At 28.5% G+C, this 24,410-nt stretch overlaps 4 protein-coding genes across 4 annotated transcripts; 3 read left to right on the top strand and 1 right to left on the bottom strand.

Moving 5' to 3' along the window:
* Window positions 1-2,382: 2,382 nt before the first annotated feature.
* PmUG01_14070300 (clustered-asparagine-rich protein, putative) lies at window positions 2,383-3,639 on the top strand (the record flags this gene model as incomplete). The annotated part of the gene is made up of 1 exon (XM_029008292.1): window positions 2,383-3,639. The coding sequence occupies one exon, from the start codon at window positions 2,383-2,385 to the stop codon at window positions 3,637-3,639; it is 1,257 nt and encodes a 418-aa protein (XP_028864596.1).
* A 2,993-nt stretch (window positions 3,640-6,632) lies between these two features.
* On the bottom strand, window positions 6,633-7,952 carry PmUG01_14070200 (vesicle transport v-SNARE protein VTI1, putative; the record flags this gene model as incomplete). The annotated part of the gene is made up of 1 exon (XM_029008291.1): window positions 6,633-7,952. One exon carries the CDS (start codon window positions 7,950-7,952, stop codon window positions 6,633-6,635), a length of 1,320 nt encoding a protein of 439 aa, XP_028864595.1.
* Window positions 7,953-9,793: 1,841 nt separating this feature from the next.
* On the top strand, window positions 9,794-13,437 carry XAB2 (pre-mRNA-splicing factor SYF1, putative; the record flags this gene model as incomplete). Its single annotated transcript, XM_029008290.1, has 5 exons — window positions 9,794-12,394; window positions 12,582-12,656; window positions 12,855-12,923; window positions 13,076-13,164; window positions 13,302-13,437. The coding sequence occupies 5 exons, from the start codon at window positions 9,794-9,796 to the stop codon at window positions 13,435-13,437; spliced, it is 2,970 nt and encodes a 989-aa protein (XP_028864594.1).
* A 1,167-nt stretch (window positions 13,438-14,604) lies between these two features.
* PmUG01_14070000 (conserved Plasmodium protein, unknown function) lies at window positions 14,605-23,934 on the top strand (the record flags this gene model as incomplete). Its single annotated transcript, XM_029008289.1, has 15 exons — window positions 14,605-15,546; window positions 15,844-16,098; window positions 16,331-16,438; window positions 16,646-16,796; window positions 16,889-17,031; window positions 17,192-17,281; window positions 17,548-17,739; window positions 17,943-18,312; window positions 18,557-18,803; window positions 19,026-21,592; window positions 21,808-22,031; window positions 22,391-23,081; window positions 23,236-23,389; window positions 23,525-23,606; window positions 23,782-23,934. 15 exons carry the CDS (start codon window positions 14,605-14,607, stop codon window positions 23,932-23,934), a joined length of 6,369 nt encoding a protein of 2,122 aa, XP_028864593.1.
* Between the last annotated feature and the right edge of the window lie 476 nt (window positions 23,935-24,410).

The following is a 24,410-nucleotide window of genomic DNA, read 5'->3' as shown; positions in this document are numbered from 1 at the left end:
AAAAACTTTAAATCATTCCATGTATACGTGTAATTACAAGCATGGATTGTATCGTGTATATATATATATATACATATATACATATGCCTATGTACAACTATTCATCCTTATAGGTATGTGTAAGGAATGAGAACGTTAAATAGTTAATTCAGTGGGATGTGTTTATAAGATTAATCCATATTATGTATCAACATCAATTCGGTTTATATATTAATTATATATTAATTATATACCAAAAATAATACACATCGTTGAACATAAATTTTTTTTTTTTTTTCGCTCCCCATATTTTAAAATGTAAAAATTAGTTCATAAAATATGTTATGACATGACTTTGAAATAACTATGTTTTGCTATTGACGCGTACATTTTATATATATTTATGTGTGCACATATGTATGTAAAAAGTATGCACATTGCCTACACTTCATCCCTAGTTGTCCTTATATATATAGAAACATATGTGCATATAAATGTATATAAACATATATGATTGATTATACATATGTATATACATATATAAATATACATATATAAAAATACATATATAAATATACATATATAAATATACATATATAAATATACATATATAAATATACATATATAAATATACATATATAAATATACATATATAAATATACATATATAAATATACATATATAATATACATATATAAATATACATATATAAATATACATATATAAATATACATATATAAATATACATATATAAATATACATATATAAATATACATATATAAATATACATATATAAATATACATATATAAATATACATACATATATGTTTATTTTTGCCCCTTTCAATTTGCGAATAATTTATTCGTATTCCTTTTTGAGATATAGTTTTTAAGCAAAAGAAATTTGTTTTATTTTTCATTTCATGCGGAATGGATTACTTTAATTAATTTTTTCTTTTTTTATATTTTACGAAATAAAAAATTTTGCAAAGGGATATCGAAAGAACGAACAAATAAACAAACAAACCTTATATGATGCACGTACTATTTACACTGTGTATATATGTGCATTTATTGTACTTCCCTCTTTTTAATTAAAAAATTTTAATTAAAAAAGAAAAAAAATTTTAATTATGAAAAATACGTTTCTCTATCTAAATGAATGTATTAATGTTTACTGTTTATTTTCTAGCTGGGTTAGAGTAGTTACATAATTTTTTTTTTTTTTTTTTTTTTTTTTTCCCCCAAAATTTACATGTATCACTTGTCATTTTTTTAGCTTATATATTTTTTGTATATTCTTATGTGAGTTATTTTATTCTATTTTTTTTTTTTTTCCCTTCTTTTTATTCTATTTTTAATGGTCTTTACACCATGAAGAGATATTTTTTAAAATTTAATTTTTCGTAAAATGTCCACTGGTTTCACTTTTATCCATTACGCAAAGTACTTCTCTTCATGTATTATATATATTTACATATTATAAGTATGTATGCATTAATATATATATATATATATATATATCGTAGCGTATGTTAAAAATATAATGAAATACGCACATTTATACATTTTATATATAATAATATATCATATATTAATACTCGTATCTATATATATATGTAAACATTTTAAGAGCGTAAAACTTTTTTTTTATTTACTTAAAATTTTAATTTTTTTAAAGTTTTAAATGAAACTTTTTATTCCTTTTTATTCCTTTTTATTCCTTTTTATTCTCAATTTTTTCTTAATTTTTATTCCCCTCACTTTTTTTTTTTTTATATATATATCCCCATTTATTTTTACTTCATTTTATTTTGTTTTACGTTATTTTATTTTGTTTTACGTTATTTTATTTTGTTTTACGTTATTTCATTATATCTTACGTTATTTCTTTATATTTTACGTTATTCTTACATTATTTAATTTTTTTACATAAATACTTTTTTTCATATCCCTTTTATTCTCATTTCTGCTATTTTGTCATTTATCATTTATATCTTATTTCTTTTCCCCTCCCCTTTTACATTAATTCCTTAATTTTTTTAATTTTTTGTACCCCTTTTTTATCTTGAAAAAAGCACTGTATGTATAAATTTCGTATATTCCTCCCCCCTGCTACTTTGCTGTATTGTTAATATAATTAAATATAGAAAATACTCAACAGTGCGTAACAGTACATGACAATACGTAACAGCACATAACAATACGTAACAGCACATAACAATACGTAACAGTTTGCGTTATAATATAGATAAAAAAAAAAAAAAAGTTATATAATAATAATACCCATTAATTTATAATAACTGTAGTGTGTTATATACCATCAACATACGTTACTTAACACATTAGGAAATAATTTAAAATTTGTTCAATATTTTAATTTGACGAAAAGATTAACATAACAATGAGTAGCGAAATTTTAAACTCAACCATTGACGGAATTCTTAACACAAGAATTCATATTCAGAATATTCCCCCTCATGTTACGGATGCACATTTAAGATCAGTATTAGGAAATGTTGGTCAGATTAAAGATATATGTTATTTTAATAAAAATAAAAAACAAATGAACAACAATTTTGCAAACAAAAAAGTATATAACACAGCTCTGATCACTTTTAACACTCATGAAGAAGCGTTAAATGTTTTGAAAAATATCAAAAGTTTAATTGATACGAGTGGTGAGGAAAAAAGTATTGAAGCAAAATTTGCTGTACCAAATGTTAATAATAATTTTTTTAACAAAAATAACATGAACACAAGTTTTATAAATAATAATAATAACAACAACAATTTAAATAATTTTCCAAATGGTTTTAATAACAATGAAAATTTTGGTAATAATAATAATAACAATATGAACAATTTTAATTTTTATAGCAACAATAACAATTTGCAAAATAATTTTATGAACAAAAATGTAAAAAACAAAAATACAAATAACATGATGAATATGAATAATATGAATAATACCAATCAAATGAACAATCTGATGTTGAACCAAAACACAAACTTTATGCATAACAACAATAATTTTACAAATAGTAAAATTTTAAATGAAATGTTGAGATCAGATGGAGAAATATCACCTAATAGTACTAGTGGAAATAACAATAACATTAACAATAGTAATAATAGTGGTGCCATGTTCAGGAAGAATAATACGCAAATACCAATTAATAACAATATCAATATGTATCAATCGAATGATAATTCTTTAGATGAAAATAATGAAAATACGGAAGGGTTAAGTTTATGGGAAATATATAAGGATAAAAATAACAACACATTTTATTACAACAATTTAACCAAACACAGCCAGTGGAATAAACCTATACATCCAAATAAACTTTTCCAATATAATAATAATGAGAAAACAAAACAGAATGGACCAAATGGAAGTAACTTATTCATTTTTCATATACCAAGTGAATGGAGTGATTTAGATTTATTTCAACATTTTTGTTGCTTTGGAAATATTATCTCATCTAAAATTCAAAGAGATAATACTGGAAGAAATTCTGGTTTTGGTTTTGTCAGTTATGATAATATCATGAGTGCACACCATGCAATTCAATTTATGAATGGCTATTTTGTTAATAACAAATATTTGAAAGTTCAGCTCAAAAAAGGTGAAGCCACGGAAAAAGCCCAGGCATGAAGGGGAAGAAATTGTGTTATCTTAGGATTGATTGGCTCCAAGTGCAGAGAAATGTAGAAGCAATCTGCACAAATGTTTACGCACACACACAAACACACACGTAAAAACGCATGTGTATATATATATATGCTTATTCATTTTTGTGTTTATTTATTCATATGTTTACGTATTTATACGTGTGATTATTCATACACATATGTATGCACATTGTTTTATATATACATATAAATAAAAATAAAAAAAATAATAAAAAAAATAAAGGATAGCCACACCAGATTCATATTAGAAACAATGCATTTACGCACATGTAAACATAATTATGTGTGCATATATTATTTTAAGTTTACATAAAGTAAAAAATAAAACAAGAAAATATTTTTATTAATATAGACTTAATAAAATTATTATTTATGTATTTTATTTAGAAATAATGTAAAAATGTGTAATTTTTTTTTTTTTTTTTTTTAAAGTAAAAAAATTATTCGCGTTCATATTTTTTTTTTATTACATATAAAGTGCTTATTTTGCATTCTTTTCCCTATTATAAAGTATGTACCCATTATGTGTTTTCATATATATATATATATATACATACGTATATGTATTTTCCATAAGATAAGCTTTATTATTACCATTCGCTATTGTTTTTGCTTCCCACTTATATGTGTATACTTATATATTCGTGTGCATATTTGCGTAAACATGTGTAATCATTTCGCAATAATTTGTGTTATTCATGTATGCATAGGAAGCCAGAATAATAGTTGTAAAGGGAAAATAAAAAGTTGATCTGTTTTATATGTATATAATTATAATTTTTAAAAAGAACAAATCTTGCATTTCAACTTTCTTTATCATTTGAATTAATAAAAAAAATAAAATAAAATAACACAATGTTTATATGTATAAGTGTATATATACATATGTATATTCATCAGTACATACATACATGCATGTACGTACGTGCGCGAAGATACAGTTGTGTACGAATATTAAGAATAATAAATTTTTAAAAATATTGCGCATTATACGTTTTTTACAATAGGTATATTATGTGTATTATATAAATGCGTGTATATTTTTGCCAACCATTTTACAGATTAGAATTGTGTTAATGGCTGTAAAAAATTAATTACGACACAATTGTATTTGTGTAATATATCTAATGCCACGAAACGTTGAAGTAAGGTCATATTTTTTTCATTTAATGCTCATGAGCAAATGTGTATATATAACACATACATATACATATATATATATATATATATGTATATACATTTGATTGCATGTGGGGATATATCCCTTTTCCTTTTTATCCCTCACGTTAAAGAGTTATGAGAATGGTATAGATAATTATGTGAACATGTATGTATGTAGGTCCACTAATACATTTTGCTTTTCCCTTTTTATTCGATTTTCATGTACTTACGTTACATACGTTAACTGCATAACGTTTATTTTTTCCCTTTTTAATATATTAAAGGAAACCTTTTATAAATTATCACTTTTATTAATATAGATAAATTAAATGATTTGGGACAAATATGTTAGTATTTTGGTATATTTTGCCGTATTTTATTTAATATTTTTTTTTTTTTTTTATCCTTACAAAGTAAAGATAATGACTGTACATGGTCAGCTAAAAAAAAAATATTCTACCTTTAAATAATTCTAAAATGGGGGATAAAAATTATTATTTAAATACACACACAACAAAAGAATTTTTTTTGTGTAAATATTTAAAAAAAAAGAAATTAGACATTACAATGCCTCCAAGTGAGTACTTCAAAATGTATGTATATATTTATATTTATATGTACACATAACAACACATCTGGTCCTTTATATACGTATTATATGCCTTGCCATTACTATCACGGGAAAGTAAAGCAAACCTGAAACAGTGCTGATTATATAAGAGCATTATTATAATTGAACAACGTGCGAATTGTAAAACGGTGTAGGTTTATCACTATCGTAAATATTATGTATATATATATATATATATATATATATAATATGTGTGTGTGTATATGCATGAATGTATATATATAGTATATATATATGCATGGACAACGGAAGTATGCCATATTTTAACTCCTGAATGACAAGTGAAAAAGAGCAAAAAATATATGGTATAAAAATGAAGAGACAAAATGGGGCACAAAATAATTATAATGCCAAGGTTAATTAAAAAAGTGCACACAGTTAAAAGGAAAAATGAAACAAACTCTCTTATAAAAAAGAAATATACTCTTCATAGACTTCCTTCCACAAAAAAATAATAGTTATGGATACAAAATTATTTTAAATGGAATTATATGTTAACATGTTAGTTAATCTGCTTCCCTTCTTTTATAACAAATACTACGTAAGATTCAATTTATACTTTTCATAAAAAAAAAAAATTATTTTTAAAAAAAGTTTACGGGAATTCAACTCATGTACAGTATTAAGAAAAGAGTTATGCAGACTATATTTTTATATGCAGTAAGTATTATATATAATATAAATGTGGGGTGAAAAGAATATAAATAACAAAGAAAAATAGTAAAAATACAGAGAAACAATAAAAAATAAAGAAAAATAGTAAAAATACAGAGAAACAATAAAAAATAAAGAGACACAGTAAAAAATAAAGAGACACAGTAAAAAAATAAGGAGAAACGGTAAACAATGTAGAAAAACAATAATTAATACACAACTGCTGGGGTGTAAATACATATTATATGTGCGCAGAAAAAACAACAACCATTAGGGCTATTTTTCACATATATTTTTTCCACCGATAATCTTGTGCAACTTTATTAATAATGTAACTATTACAATTATGAAGTTTCTTACGATTTGCTATTACCATGGCTTGTTGAAAAATATAAACAAGTATATTCATATTACCTCACACATTTCACCTGACATGTTCATAAATTTTTACTTTCACATTTTCTCCTTCCTTTGTGTTACACATTATTTGCAATGTTCAATTTAATATTTCATTTCGGTTTGCTCACTTGTTTTTGCTTTTCTTTACTATCTAAGTACAATCCTTCACCTTTTTCGTTTTTATAGCCCTGCACAGTAGAACTTAAAATCGTACCTTCCCCTCCTCCAACTTCTCTATGATTGGTATGATCACTAGGTTGATTTTCTTCCACTCCATTACTGTTATTTATATGGGAAAGGGGGTGACTGTTTCCCCCTCTATTATTTGCATTCATATGTATATTATTACTTACGTACTTTTCTTCCCCTTTATTTGATTCAAATAAAAGCTCATGATCAATACTATTTTTATCACTTGACGATATTGTGTCAATGGCATTTCCCCCTTTGATATGTTTCTGTGTGTCCTTTTTCTCAACAAAATCGTATACGATACTATTTGTTTCATCCATCGTATGCATTTGATGGAACTCATTTTTTGCGTTGCTCTCATTGCTAACGTTTTCCAAGCCGCTTACACTGCTAACGTTTTCCAAGCCGCTTACATTGTTTACATTTTCCATGTTTCTTCCATTGCTCACATTTTGCATGCCGCTTGCATTGCTAACACTGCTTATATTGCCTTCGCTGTCTCCCTTTTTATCGTTAAAAATTTTCAGTTCATTTCTGCTACCGATAAAATGTGTTGTAGGCTTTCCCTCTGGTTGAACAGTAGAACGTTCGGTGCTTTTTATATACCTGTTGTATTTTATACAAGTAATTAAAGAAAAGGTTAGAATTATAAAAATAAATATAATATATAATCTATATTTATTAAAAAGATCTTTATTTTTTAAATTTTTCATAATTTTTTTAGCATCATTTAATTTATCTGATATAAAAGAAATATTGGATAAATTTTTTTTTATATATTCTCTTTGTTTATTTAAATTATTCATAACATCATTACTAATATATTCTGTATTGCTCATTAAAATTTTGGATTGATTGATATACACATCCCCTTTTTCTAATATGTCTACATCACTTAGTAACAGTATACGGTCATCATAATTGTTTGTCATTTCTATATTTATTTTATCTCTTTCGAAGAATTCTTCTTTAAATTTTTTTAATTTTACTTTATATTCCGTAATTTCTTTTTGTATATCATTCAGTTCATCATATTTGTTTGTTATCATTGTATTTGTCTCTACCTCAAGCTGCATTCGCTTAAACATATTTTCGGCACTATTTATTGCTTTTTCATAAATATTTAGTAACTTGTTCTGATCTGAGTTGTTATCCTTTATTATCTTCTCAGTATACGATACTGTCTTCATATATTCATAGCAATTGTTCTTGTAATCATTGTATAAGGCGTCCGACATGTTTGTTAGTTTATTGCGCAAAGGAAATAGACCAGATCAAACTCGTACACATACTTACCCATGTGTATACATGCGTATATGTTTTACCCATATATATATGCGTATGTGTTTACCCATACATACATGCGTACATGTTTACCCATACATACATGCGTATATGTTTACCCATACATACATGCGTATATGTTTACCCATACATACATGCGTATATGTTTACCCATACATACATGCGTATATGTTTACCCATACATACATGCGTATATGTTTACCCATACATACATGCATATATATGTGCACGTAAGTATGCATATATTTTTCAAAACGGAAGAGGCAAAAACATACGTCCCTAAATGCTCACTACGGTATATGGCTACCCTGACTGGCAAATGCTTTATAATTTTACCAAGTATATATGTTATATACAAATATGTAAGCATATATGAGTAATTTTTTACCCCTTACTGTTATATATGTGTAGGTGTATATGTAAATATTTACACATGCATACGTATATTATTATATACATATATCCGTGTATAAATGCACATGCCATGTACTTAAAATAGTCTTTTCAATTTACCTTAAACGCGAAATCTTTTAACTTAAAGAAAAAAAAAAAAAAAAAAAAAAGGCTAAATTGAGGCTTATTTATACTTGTGCATATTTACATTTTTAATATACAGCTTTTTCTTTGAATAGTAACATAAAAGGGGAAAATGCGCATTATTATTTTTTGCTTAAGATTAACACGGAAATTTTTTTCTTCCTCTTTTTAAAAAAAAAAAATAAATAAATAAAAAAAAAAGTGCATAGTTCCACTGTATTTATGTACGTATATGAATGAACATATTTGTACTTAAGTGTATATAAATTTAAATACCTAAACGGATATGTATTTATGCGTATATATATAATATATATATATATATACAAATACTACTATATGTATAGCTTTTTGAATACTTTGAATACTTTTACATATTTACACCCGCACCATTTTGTTGCTCTATCGAAAAAAATAAATTTTAAAGGGAGCTTTATTCAAAAAAAAAAAAAAAAAATAGGACGAAAAATAGAGATAAGTAGGTATAATTGGTATTAAAACGGTCGAGGAGCAAACGGTAACCCAAAAATTTTAAGCGTTCCTTACCTTTCACTTAACTTTTTACTTTTTCATCTTCGTCTTCTTTTTTCTTTTTTTTTTTTTACTTGTTACTTTATCTATATATGGAGGAAATTTGAAAAATTAAAAAGATAGAATGAACAGTTAACTCTTTTCCAAATGTAGCATACAGAAAAGCAGTGGCGTATGCATATTTATACCCGATGTACATAGGGCGTACATACAAATATTTTTACAATCTCACAATTTGTTACAAAATCGAATGAGAGCAAAACAAGAAAAGAATAAAAGTTCTATATATTCAGAAGAGTAAAAGGTAACACCGGGCGTAGTAGTAGAAAATATAGGATCTTTTATTTTTAATATATTTTATGTTTATTTAATTTTATTTATACCAAATATTTATTTTATTTTAACTTAATTTAATTTTTACTTAATTTAATTTTTACTTTTTATAACTCTTGCTCGTATATTATGCATCATCCTGTGGATGCCATGCCCCTATGAAGTACTCGTTTTGAAAAGGCTATAAAAAGAATGTCAACATGGGGCAAAATAATATATAATATTATACATATGTATGATATTACAAATATATAGTAATATACATATATAATATTGTATATATATGGTATTACGCTTATGTAGCGTTATACGTGCATGGTATTATACATATATATAAATATATATGTGAATGTACACAAGTAATAGCAGCATAATGGAACTGTACGGAGAGTTGTACGACTATGATGATTTATTTTTTAACGAGAACAATGTTACCTCGAGGGAGGAAGCGTTTTATGAAGAAAAAGATTATTTTGTCGATGAGATGAATTACAGTAATAAGTTTATAAACAGTTACAAAAATACAGAAAATGAGAATTATTTGAAAAGTATTGAAATAGATATAAAGAGCAATTTAGAAAAAGTGTCTACAAAATACTTATTTTTATATATTAATAAATTTAAGGAAAAGAATATAAAGAAGGAAAACAATTTGTATGTTTTAAATATGTACGATATACATTTAAAAAAAGATAAGCTCAACGTGTTGGAAACAGAGAACAATATCGTGGAGTACTGTTTGACAGAGTTAATAAATGGAGGTAGAAAGAGTAACGTAAAGGGGGGTCTAAAAAAGGGCATCATGTATTATGATAGTACTGTCCAGTTAGGGTGTTCACATATTGGAAATGAGGATGATGAGGAGGAGCACGAACAGGAAAAGCTAGGTTATGAGGAGGAAGAACAGGATTATGATGTGGGTGAGGTTAAAGCACGTGGGTATGGTAAAGAGCAGAGCAGCGATGAAGATGAAAATAACAGTAGCAATGGCAGTGCGCGCACGAAGGAGTACTACTTGCGCAGAATTTACCAAGTTGTTCTGAAGTACTTCCCGTTCAGCTTCAAGCTGTGGTATAACTACATAAGAGATAGCATAGAGATGATAAAGGATGTCTATTACGATAACAGAAGAGAATATGAACAAGTGAATGCGATTTTTGAAAAGTGTCTATTATATATGTACCATTTTAAGTCCATCTATATTATGTACATTCAATTTTTATATATTCAAAGGAAAGTTCAAAAGATAAGAGAAGTATTCAATCGCTCTTTACAGAATGTTTTTTTAAATCAACATGAAGATTTATGGTTTTATCAATTAGAATATAATGAGAAAATAAACAATAAGTTAATTAATTATGAATATATTAAAAGATATATAACAATTTATCCTGAACAAGTCATATTTTTATTTGATCATTATGTAAAATATAAAATGTATAAACATGCAATAGGTACTTTTTTTTATATACTTAATTGTGAAGAGGAGACGTTAGATTTAGGAAATAAATCAAAATATGATTTATATAAAGAAATATTTAATTTAATTAGTTCAGCTAAAGTTTTAAATAATGACGTTATGGAAATTTTGAAAAAAAATATAAATATTTTTAAAAATTATGAAAATGTTACATCTATTTTCATTCTATTAGCAAATAATTATGTGTACGAGGGTAGATGGAATAAGGCTATGGATTCATATGAAGAGGGGATATCAGAATGTTACACAGTTAATGACTTTTCAATTCTTTTTGAAAACTACATTGAAACGTTGAAGGTGTTGATAGATTTGAAAATAAATCAACAAGAGGAAAAAAGGAATACTAGCACAAGTGATTTATATGTTGAAGAGGAGAAAGAAGCAATAGACAATGAACTAATTTCAGAGGGAATAAAACCAAATGATGATTTTGTAATCGATTTGTATATGGAAAAAATAAACTACCTTTTGGATGTAAGGAAAATATTTATAGCTGATATTAAACTGAAAAACAATAAAAATAATGTGTACATATGGTTAAGCAAAATTGATGCAGTTGCAAATGATACTGATAAAGTAGATCTCTTCAACAAGTGTTTAATACATTTTGAGCATAATGAATACATAGGGAGATTGAGTGATGTATATATTAGTTATGCATACTACTATTATAACAGGAACAAATATGACGAATCTGTAAAGGTTTTCCATAGAGCTATAAAAGAAAAAAATTTCAAAAATGTCAACGAAATGGCAAATATATTTTGCTCATGGGTTGAACTAGAATTACTGCAAGCAAATTACAAGGAAGCGTTGAATGTAGCCAGGTTGGCTATTGATATTGGCAGAGGAAAATCCTTTAAAGGGAAAGCAGAAAATGGAACTACATTTAATGTGCACAATACTAGTAGAAGCGGGGAAAACAATGCAATCAGTATTTACAGTAGAGGTCTACGGGACAGTACTGATGGCGATGTGCTCGCACATACCGAGTTTAACCTTCTAAACTCAACCAAATTGATGTGCTTAATTCTTGATATGGAAATAAATTACGGCACAGTTGAAACGTCCATAAGCATGTTTGATGTTTTGTATCATGCAAAAAGTATTACTGTGAAAATGGTTTTGTCCTTTGCTAATTTTCTGTACACACATAAATACTTTAATGAATGTTTTAAAATTTACGAGAAAGCTATTTCTATATTTCACTACCCTTATTTATACCCCATTTATGCCAATTATATTAATAAATACATTGAGAGATATAAAGACAAAAATATTTCATATGTGCGTGAACTGTTTAAACAAGCTATTTATGGTATTGACAACAAAACGTATATTCCAAAAGAATTTGCTAAGTATATTTTTTTCATGTATGCTTTATTTGAAGAAAATTATGGCTTTTTGAAGAATTCACTGAGTATTTATAAAGAGGCTATTCCCTTTCTGGAGGAAAAGGACAAAGCTACATTTTATAAGATGTTCATTTGGAAGGTTAGTAATGTTCCAGCATTCTTTCTCGAGTGCCAAGGTGTACATACATAAATGCATACACAAATACAAATATAAATGCATACACAAATACAAATATAAATGCATACACAAATACAAATATAAATGCATACATATGCATATATTTTATTTTTTACTTTATATTTTTTTTTTCCCGTGCTCCCTTTAGATATCCAAATCCTATGGAGTTCACAAAGCCAGGGAAGCATTTGAGGAGGCTATTCAAACGCTAAAGGATGACGATGTAAACACATGCACATATGTTCTTCAAACGCATAAAAATGAACTTACAAATTTTTTCTTTTTTTTTTTTTTTTGATTGTCATTTCGTTTTTTTGTCAAATATTTATAGGCGAGAGAAATTTGTTTGTTATATATTGACATGGAATATAAGTTAAACGAATATGAGCGTGTCAGGGCGCTTTACATTTACACGGCTCAGTTTACTAATCCATTGGCCTATTCGAAGTTTTACCAGGTTGCAAACCTTGACACAATGAGCGTTAAGATTGTATTAGACTGTTGGTGTATCCATTCGTGTACATATTTTTTTTCTTTTCGAGCTTTTTTCTGTCATGTTTATTTTTTTTTTTTATTTTTTTTTTTTTTTCGAGCCTTTTCTGCATTTTTCTTCATATTTTGTATTTTCCCCACCCCCCTCAGGATTGGAGAGAATTTGAAGCATTGCATGGAAACGAGCACACCTTCAGAGACATGATAAGAATAAAAAGAAGCGTCCTAAGCATATTTACGTAATATTATTAACTAGAAGTGCTAGTTCATTCTTTTGAATTGTATTAAGCTACTTGTTTAACTGTTCATATTTTTTTCTGTGTTCACTGCCTAGTTACACGCATCACATTCGCTTGTTCCTCGTTTCTCACTTCAGGAGTTCGCACAGGGGAGTTAAGGAGATAGAAAAAGACGAAAACTCGAACTTGAACGTAATAGAAAACACGAAGAGGATACTGCAGGAAATGATTGAAAATGAAGAGAGGCTTCAAAAAAAAATTAAAAATGGCTAATCCTTTAATTATTTAGCACTTTTTATAGAATGATGTTACTATTTAAATTAGCAATAGTCCAGAAGATGCTTATGTCAATGTTCGCACTCGACTGTGTGTGTTATCATAAATATATAAATGTGTGCATATATATATGTACATATGCGTGTATAGGTCAATTATATGTACGAGGGTAACTGTGCGCAATTTTTTCATAATAATTAAATGCAAAGTGACAATATAAAAATTATAAGTAGGAAAAGGAATTCCATTATAAACATGATGTACCACTTTGTTTCTGCATTTTAAAAAAATTTTAAATTATTATCCTTGTATAGTATTTGTTATATGAATATTCTTATGTTTTGTTTTGTGTTTTTTAGTTTTTCCTCCTTTCTTTTTTTCTTTCATTTTTCTTTCCTTTTTTTCTTTTTTTTTTTCCTTCCTTTTTTTCTTTCTTTTTTCTTTCCCTTTTTCTTTTCTTTTCTTTTCTTTCCTTTCCTTTTTTTTTTTTTTTTTTTTCTCTTCCATATTTATTACTTAAGTATGTATTTGCTAATACATGCAGTGCGCTAATTATTTGTTAAATGTCCAAAACGTACCATCGAAAAGGTATTATAGCTAATTACATAGAATAAGCGGCACACGCAGAGTAATCAAAAAAACGCGCTTACTGTGCGTAAATGGGAAAAAAAGAAAAAGAATCAAACAAGCAAACAAATGAACAGTAAAACATCAGTTTATCATTTAGCCTTATCAGTGCTAATTTAGAAGAAAAAAAAAAAAAAAGAAAAAAGAAAAAAGAAAAAAGGGAAAAAAGCATAAATATTTCTGTCTTAACATGCATAATTAAGATTGAATATACTACTTTTATGGGCTTCTTTTATCATTCATGTTTTTAAAATATTTCCCCTTACTGTATTTCGCGATCCGTAATTCGATTAGAGATAGTACTACTAGTAGGAGTGAATAACTTGGGGTGAATAGCGCGTTATGGAATATTTTATAATATGTTTTTTACATACTTGTAAGTTAGGTTAGTGCCTACGCCGTGTTCTGATGCGTTTATGCGTGTTTTGAGGACTTCTTGTACCTTCTTGGACCTCCTTGAGGTGCACGTTGTCGTACAGTCCCCCTAAGGAGGGCGCTAAATATTCGTAGATGAAGATCAAAAGTAAAAATTAAAAAATGGAATACACGTTTAAATTTTACAAACACAAACATTTGATGCGATTGAAAGATAAGTGCAAATTTGTTGATGAGTATGTAGTTTATGCTTTAAATAATATTGCTCAGAATAAAGAGGAGTCATATGAGATCCAAAGGAATAGCTGCCTGTCTAAATCAGCTTACTCCGAAATAATTAACACAGTTCAGTATTCATCTATTTGTATAACAATATTTGAAAAAAGGAAAATTGATAATGAAAAGGAGAAGAATATTTTGGGTATTGCTTCTCTTGATTATGAGCTGTCTTCATCCTATAAAAAAGATATTGTAAAAAATAAGGAGTTTATTTTAGAAGATTTCTATTACTCCTTATCATTGCATATAAAGAAGCATAATATCATATCAAATGTTAATAGTAATAATACGCTAATAGTAAATTTGCTGTTAACTGATCATGTGAGTTATTATGATTCTCTCTTTTCATATTTGTTTCGTTCGTTTGAGGATTTAGTATTCATATTAGTATTTTTAAAAGATAACAATTTAACACTGAAAGAAGAGTTATTACATACTACTCATGGGATAGTAGTAGATCTAGAAAACGATCTACTACTAAAAAGTGAGTACAAACATCTTTTCCTGCTAAATAAATACTCATATGTTAGTAAAATTTTCCTGCGTTTAACTTGTAGTTCTGATATATATGATTTACATGAACTGTTTAAGAGATATTCCCGACAAGATGTAGAGGAAACAAATCACTATCTTATCTATGATATTATTGAAAAAAAAAAAAAAGATGATATATTATTAACAGTACTAAATAGTAAGAAAAAAATCATAGGGTTTATATGGTTAAAGAAAAATATAGATGTGAATATACTAGTCAAGCTTTACAATTTGAAGAACTATAACTACCTCCTGAAAAATGAATTTTATACTGACATAGCTCCAGCTCTGGTAAGTGTTGCTCATGCACCCCATGTAGCGGGAAATAGTCTCAAAAAAACTGCAAAAAGGGAGTACATAAAGGATGTATTAGAAGCAAGTGCTTATAGGCAGTATTAGCAGCATTAGCAGCATTAGCAGTATTAGCAGCGAGAGCATAAAGACAGCAAATAAACAAACCAGTTAGAAATATCAAAAGAGTTGCTACAACGAACAACCGTAATTACATAGGTCAATCGTGTAGGTACGCATGGCTCTAACATTTTTTGTGTGGATTATTTATTTTTTTTTTTTCTTTTTTTTTTTTAGACATCATACAAGGAAGGAACAAAAACGTTAAACAAAAAAAAAAAGAAATACTTGTTTATAGAATTTAAGCAATTCATTTTGAAGAAAATAAGAATAGAAAATCTGAACGATTTACATAAGAGATATGAAATCAACGATGCAGTTATCTACGGCTTCTTAAATGAGCATTTAATTGATGACGTGGAAATCTACGCCGATTATTTTGTTAAGAAAAATTTAGACACAAGAACTGTGATAAGGAGTATTTACAACCACGTATGTAGAAGGAAACAGAATAATATAATAAAATAAAATAAAGCACAAACATGTATAAGAATACGCACCCATGCTTAATTACATACGCGTACTACATAAGCACATGCGTAAAATGTAGTACCGCTTACTCAGTGAATGTAGATTGGGTGCATATCATTGTTTCGTCACTCCATTATTGTGCAATACATATGTTTTCATATGTACATGCTGTTCATTTAATTTTTAAAAACAGCTTCAGTATGATTACGAACACAACAAACAAGACTCCGATGGCAATAATGTCAACATCTCTCTCTTAAAAAAATTATTATATTTGTATTCCCATATCAGCTTTTCCGACGTATGTGCAAAGGATGCAAATTCGTTTACAAATGCATAAATATGTAAATGTATGTATGTATGTGTGCGTGCGTGTAAACATGTATATATGGGTATATGCATGTGATCATATGCTTCATTTCTTAAAGGAACGACTCCTGTTAATACTCTAGTAACACATGTTGTAACACCTTTTATTTTTTTATTTTATTTTATTTTTTTGAATCAGATCGAGAAAGTGAGCAAAAAGTTTCACAAGAATTTCGAAAAAATTGAGATATTATATTTTAATTTTAACAAGGACAAGACGTACAAAAAAATATACGAAAAGATAAAAAAGAAAAAGGAGGGGGCGAAAAGCGACGAGGGATTTGAAAATGGTATTGCATATTTGCATAGTGTCCACACGTACGTATATGTGCATACATATATATATACATGGTTGAATATATTGATCCTTATAATTTAATAGGTGGCAGCAAAATAAATATAATCAAGTTTAACCACGATGGTGGGAAAAAGAAACCCGACAGAAATTTTAAGGAAGTTATAAACCTCTCGTACTACGATATTTTTTTATTACTTCAAAATATATACCCGGAGACGTTTAAAAAGGTAAGGATAGAAAAAAAAAAAAAAAAAAAAAAGGAGAAATAAATGAACATGTTAACGTGTCAGTAAGACAAGGTTCTGCGTAACATTTGTACATATATATATATATATACATACACCTACATGAACACACTTTTCTCTCTCATCTCTTTACACATTTCAGAACGAAATAATACTTCTGTTTTTGTTCCTCGACTTGTACGAGTTAGTTACAGTGGAGGAGTCGACCATGTTCGACTGCGTTTCTTTTAAAGTAAGGGCATGATTTTTCTTCTATTAATTTTTTCATTAATTTTTTCATTAATTTTTTCATTAATTTTTTCATTAATTTTTTCTTTAATTTTTTCTTTAATTTTTTCATTAATTTATTCATTAATTTTTTCATTAATTTATTCATTAATTAATTTTTTTATTTCATTTTACTTCATTTCAATTTATTTTATTGTTTCTCATATCTCATATCTATTTTTTTTTTTTTTTCTTTTTGTCCACCTGTATCACCCCTCTACATGCTCACAGCTACACTTGGACGAATTAGTAAATATAAAGAAAAATTATTTTATATGTAAGTACAAACATATCGACTGGTTATCTAACCTAATCGATAAGGACAAAAATGCCTTTTCTCTTAACATGTTTATTTTGAATGATAAGGTAAATCTAAATGATGAGAAGACATTGTATCATTTGTTTTCTGGATGTAAAGATAACGTCATAGGGCACATGCAAAATGCATTCCCCTTATTAGCATCACATGAACAATATAGTGTACACTTCTCATTGTGTTTTACCCGTGTATATTACACCTTGAATTTTACCCATGTGCAGTTCTACTCGCACTTTTTCTGTGCACATTACACCTCATATATATATTTTTTTTTTTTTTTTTCCCTCATCCAAACCACTTATACCAGTACTGGAACAACTGTAAGGACGTTTTACTAAAAATAGAAAAGTACTATGACGAAGTCGACTATATTATTGCCACTAATAACGAAAGGGGAAATATTCCTTATATATTAAACTATTTCAATAGAGTTAAGAAAAAAAAAAAAGCTAATATTTTGGAGTCTTTATATGTATTAAATAAATACACTTTATTCTTACCCCCGTCAACGGATTACATGAAACTAAGTGATGAAGATGAGGTTCGGAAACTACTAGATGGTATTAATCATTCTGAGAAGAACAAAATTAATGAAATTATTTTGTCTCTTAAGGAATATTGCAAGACGGGGGGGAACAGCAACAACCCGGTTAAGCACCCCGCGGGTTCGTTTCCAGGTCAGATGAGACAAAGATAAGCGGCTGCGTTGCACGCATAGGGCCGTATACATGTGCATGTATGTATGTATAAATATATATGCATATATGTGTGCATGCATTTGGGAATGTATTTGGAAGTGTATATGTGCATGTATTTGGACATGTATCTGGAAATGTATTTGGAAATGTATGGGTGCATGTATGTGTGCATATACAAGCGCTTGGAAGGACATAACTGTCATATTATTTTTTCCCTTCTCAGAGCTGGACTTCTATCGATCAAATAATTATTATATATTTGTGAGTAGGTGTGGAAGCAAAATAATAAACATAACGTCAGGATGTCTACTTAACAATATTGACTTTTACTATAAAACGAAATATTTCAATTTTAAAAATATAATTCTTCAAAGCGACAATGAAGAAACTAAGCACTTTCTACTTTACTTTTTTTCCTCCATAATTATTTTCAAATATTACGATAAAAAGATTATACATAACATATTAGTGTAAAATGAAAGAACCAAAAGCTGCATGCTTTGTTGTTGCATTGTATGGGTGTACTTTTTGCTACTAATTGTGTTCATATTTGGGTATATATGCATATGTGGGTGTACTTTTGCTTACGTTTGAGCGAATATTTTGGTATATATGTATATGTATGGTGTATATATACATTTATAAGCACATATACGTGTTCTCATTAGCGCGAACGCTCGCTTCCTTTTCAGGCTGACGAAATCGTGTTCTTGCCATGTGTCAGTAGAGGACAACATCTATAGAGAGGTGTATAACCACTTTAAATTCTTAAACGAAAAAGATAACAGTGTGAGTATTTTTAAAAAGGGAAATGTGTTTGATGAATATAAAGAAGAAATGAAAGCATCCAAGAGGAAAAAAGGATGTCATAAAAAATATTTATTGTTGACAAAACAAATGTGTTCAAAGAAATGTATTAACATTGATCATAATTTAGTCCTTTGGGGTATTAACGATATGTGTTTATGTGTACTTTATAAAATCCTTGTAAACAATGAGTATATATTTAATAATATAACCCTCATCATAGCATACAGAAATAAGCATTTCAGTAGAACTAGCAGTTATAGTGGCAGTAGAAATGGTAGTGGTAATTACAATAACATTGCAAGTAATGATGACGATAGCAGTATGGAGGAATACGACTCCATAAAGAGCTACTCGCTCGAAAGCTCACTTATGTACAGGAAATTAAAAAATATTATGTTAAAGCAAAGGATAAAGATATTATATGATGATGTTTATAATATTGATAGAGAAAACAAAAAACTTGAACTAAATAACAACAATTTTGTATTCTATGATTACCTCTTTATATGCTTTGACAAAGAAGACATCACTACTTACTCCTTCAATTTAAATAGCTACGAAGCGGGTAAAAAAAAAAATTATAATTTTATTGAACACCACCAACGGGTCATGTACGCAAATGAGAAGTTGGACTTCCTGGTTAAGGCCAAGGACTACGAAAAGTACGAAGAGTTCGAACATCCAAGGGTTAGCGATGGGACTAGAAGTAAGACTGGCCGTAATAATGATACCAAAAGGGAGATGTCAAAGGCAAAGCCTCACAGCTCACCTCACTGCTCACCTCACTGCTCACCTCACTGCTCGCCTCACTGCTCGCCTCACTGCTCGCCTCACTGCTCACATGAGAGCTCCAGCTGTGATTCGAACGAAGCGGACCAGTTTAAGGGCAAATTTAAGGGTGTCCAGGCAAATTACGCGGATAGGGAATACAATATGAATGAGTTAAATAAAAAGGAAAAAATAAAAAGCAATGCATGCAAACATAAAAGGAAAAATAAAGATAGTAACTGTGCCCAGAAGATAAAGTCTAACGAAGAAGATGAGGAGGAGGTGAGACAAAAAAGAATAAAAAAAAAAAAGAGAAGAAATAAAGGAGATGAGTTAAAGGAAAACACAGAGGAGGGAAACACAGAAAAGGAGTACTCTAGTTACTCCTCTTTATCATCTAGCTGTCTACGGACAAGTGATACGAGTGATAATGATGATGAAGACAAAGGGAAGAAGGAGGAGGTACGTAGCGATGCCATTGTGCAGAATGACAACAACAACGATAACAATGTGGTTGAAAGAAAAAGAGGAAAAATGGATGAGATTGACAAAGGGTTCAGCAGAAAAGGTACCACCATCAACAGCTTCATAAAAAATAATATACAAAGTGAAGTACAAAATGAGGAGAACAGAAACTGTAACAAGATAAAGGAATCATATGCTACCCGTACCCATTTTAATAACAAGAATGATGATATGAGTAGCGAAAAGGAAAGCATGTCATACGGACACGAGGAAAAAGCTAAGAAAAAAGAGAAGGAAAGGGGGTTGGAACTGGCACAGGAGGACGAGAAGGAGAAGGAGAAGGACAGAAATGGGGAGGAAAAACTTAAAGACGGATGCAAGGAAAAAATGGACGGAACCAATATGAACGTACACAGAAATGTTGATGGCGTTTTTAGCATTAGCGATCCTTTTCTTGAAAAATATTTTGACAAAGCAAGTAAATATATGAATATTGTAAAAAATTGCGTTAGTTATATTGTTATTTACAGCAATAATATGAATATGTTTAATATGGTTAATTTCTTTTTGAAGAATAACACAAACACATATAAGCTAATCATCATTTCTCCATATACATGTGATGTATGTGACAAGAAAATAGTCAGGAAGAGAGTAAAGGGGGGTGCAAGGAAAAATACACAGAAAAATAGTCATAATAGTCAAAATGGTCAAGAAATTTTCCAGGAAAATAGTCATCATTGCCAGGAAAATAGTCATCATTTCCAAGAAAATAGTCATCATTTCCAAGAAAATAATCATCATTTCCAAGAAAATAATCATCATTTCCAAGAAAATAATCATCATTTCCAAGAAAATAGTCATCATTTCCAAAAAAATAGTCATCATTTCCAAGAAAATAGTCATCATTTCCAAGAAAATAATCATCATTTCCAAGAAAATAATCATCATTTCCAAGAAAATAATCATCATTTCCAAGAAAATAATCATCATTTCCAAGAAAATAATCATCATTTCCAAGAAAATAATCATCATCTATCCAAGAAAATAATCATCATTTCCAAGAAAATAATCATCATTTCCAAAAAAATAATCATCATTTCCAAAAAAATAATCATCATTTCCAAAAAAATAGTCATCATTTCCAAAAAAATAGTCAAAATTTCCAGCAAGATGGCCCCCAAAACATCCAGAAAAACATCAGCGACGACAGAACGTATTACCAAAATGAGGGACACTTGAAAGACAACTACCTATTTTCAAATAATATACAGAAAAAAAATTTTTATCATAAACAAGCAGTTTTTGAAAATATAAAATATGCATTAAATAAAATATTTTTTTTATTTCATCTTTTAAAAATTCGAATAATTCATGGACAAATTATAGCAATTAAAAAAAATAAAAAAAATCGTTTAAAATATATTGTAGTTCGCTATTGTAAACACAGGAAAGTAGACAAATCTATCTTTAAAACGTACAAGTATCTTTGTAAAAACACCGTTTTAATTCCATGTAGAGTCTTGTTGTCATCCTACATATTTGACATAAGTAATCATTTGCACTACATTCTCAACAAGTCCTCAATCGTGTACAATCAATACATATGCGTCAACCACAATTTCCAGGTGATACACTGCAAAAAGGGGAAAAAAGTAAAACACGTGTGCGCAAGAACGTACATACGTTTACGTATGCATTGACCATCTAATATACCCACGTGTGCACATACATTGACCATCTAATATACTCACGTGTGCACATACATCGACCATCTAATATACTCACGTGTGCACATACATTGACCATCTAATATACCCACGTGTGCACATACATTGACCATCTAATATACCCACGTGTGCACATACATTGACCATCTAATATACCCACGTGTGCACATACATTGACCATCTAATATACCCACGTGTGCACATACATTGACCACCCAGTATACACACATATGCACTCACAAATGCCCCCACTTTTTCATCCTTTTCTTTCTCACCCTTCTCAGACAAATGACAAGTTTATTTTCAGCGCGGGGGAGCTGTGCTCCTTTTCAAATAAATACAGAATAAGTAAAGATAACATGTTAAATCATGAACATTATAGCAGTATTGAAATAGGAAAGCTGGTTAGCAAGCGTTTTCTAAGAATAGCAGTTGATCAATGCTCCTTATCTTACAGTATTTTTAACTTGAAAAATGGAAAAGAAAAAAAAGGAGGAAAAGAAAGGGAAGACATGAAGGGGGTAACTAAACCAAACTTAATGGACGAATTGAAGAAGGAAATCAAGACGGAGACGAAGCAAGAATTGGAGGAAGTGAAAAATGAAAATATAAATAACAACATTCATCTTTATAAAATGCTGAAGGTTTTTGATATGCCTGTAGTATATTTTAATAGTCTTCCATGCAATTTGTACTTTTATCATTTCCAAGCTTCAATTGGTGACTTGTACAAATTTCATGATTCATCCATAGCACAGAATGAGGAAGAATATAAAAACAATCAGAGTGGAAGAGAAGTATACAATGAAGCATTTTTTACAGACACATTAAAAATAAGTGTAAAAAAAGAAAAGTACTTAAGTGAATTCTTTAATGTTAAGTATTTCCAGGCATCACGAAATATTCATACGGAAGGGTATTATTGCAAAGTTACAACTAACTCGTTTAACTTGATAAACTCATTCACTTACCTGGGTAGGGAAAATATCATTCTGCAGATGCACTTTACGCAGTTATGTGCATGTGCACGTGTATATATATATGTATGTGCATACATATACGCACTACACAAATACGCAGCACCCATTCGTACACATGCACACTTCTTCCCTGGAAATATTAATGGCAGGCTCTGAAAAGCTTAACTTCCATAATCTGTACAAACTTTGTAACATGTCCATAAATTACTTTTACGTAATCCTTAAGGGCATAAAAAATGAGCCACAATACGATATTTTAAATTTACTAAATGAAGAAAGAGATAAGTCCATTTTTCACTACAAGTAATTTCGAACATATTAGAAAAGAACAGGAAAAGTGGCATACACACATATGGGGCTTCAGTTGAACTCTACTTGTGTCTACATTTATTTTACCCTAATTTTACACTCATTTTTATCCCCATCTCCATATTGCAGATTTCAAATGTTTAAGGAAAAGCTCAAAAAAAAAATGATCAACTTGCCACAAATAAAGGAGGATATAAAACTGTTACTAAAAGTAATGCCTTACATAAATGTCGTATATACGTCCAAACATCTTCATATGCACAACTGTGTACATGCTTACGTTAAATATATATTTTTTTTCCATATATATACATATATGCATATAAATAAATATGTAAATATATTTATATTTATATATATATGCACATATACGTAAGGATGTAAAGGACACAGCTTCATTTAGGAATTACGTAAAAGAACAACTATTTAAAAGGGAAAATAATTTAACGAAAAATATTAAAGAAAATGTCCAAGTACATTTGGTTGAATATATTAAGGAGAACCACGAACTGCTCAATGGATATTACTTACCCAATTAAAAGTATTTGTGCATGTGCTCTCCACCTCGTTGAGGGAGCTCGGTTTACTTGATAGGGCTACATACAGGTGAACTTATGCATATACAACATCACATATGCGAATATGTGCACATGCATACAAACACACACACATATATATATATATATATATATATATATATATATATATATTTATATACGTATTTATATATTGACACTTCTGCTCGTTTCGTCTGGACAACGGCTTCGGTTATTTGCTATAAAACGTATGTTACGAGATGTATTATTTTTTTTTTCAATTTATACTTCTATTCATGCTGCTACATTTACTTCTATTTCCACTTCTATTTCTTTTTTATTTTTTTTACTATTTAATTACGGCTACCCCGTAACCAAACGACGCTCATCCAGCAGTTCAACAAAATGGACGCATTTCCCCTCCACACTAGTTTCATTTACAGATTAAATATAGTACATGCTGATTGTGTCTTTATTAT

The sequence above is a fragment of the Plasmodium malariae genome, assembly GCF_900090045.1.
Source record: "Plasmodium malariae genome assembly, chromosome: 14".
Lineage (NCBI taxonomy): Eukaryota > Apicomplexa > Aconoidasida > Haemosporida > Plasmodiidae > Plasmodium > Plasmodium malariae.
This window is presented reverse-complemented; position numbering and strand designations above follow the sequence as displayed.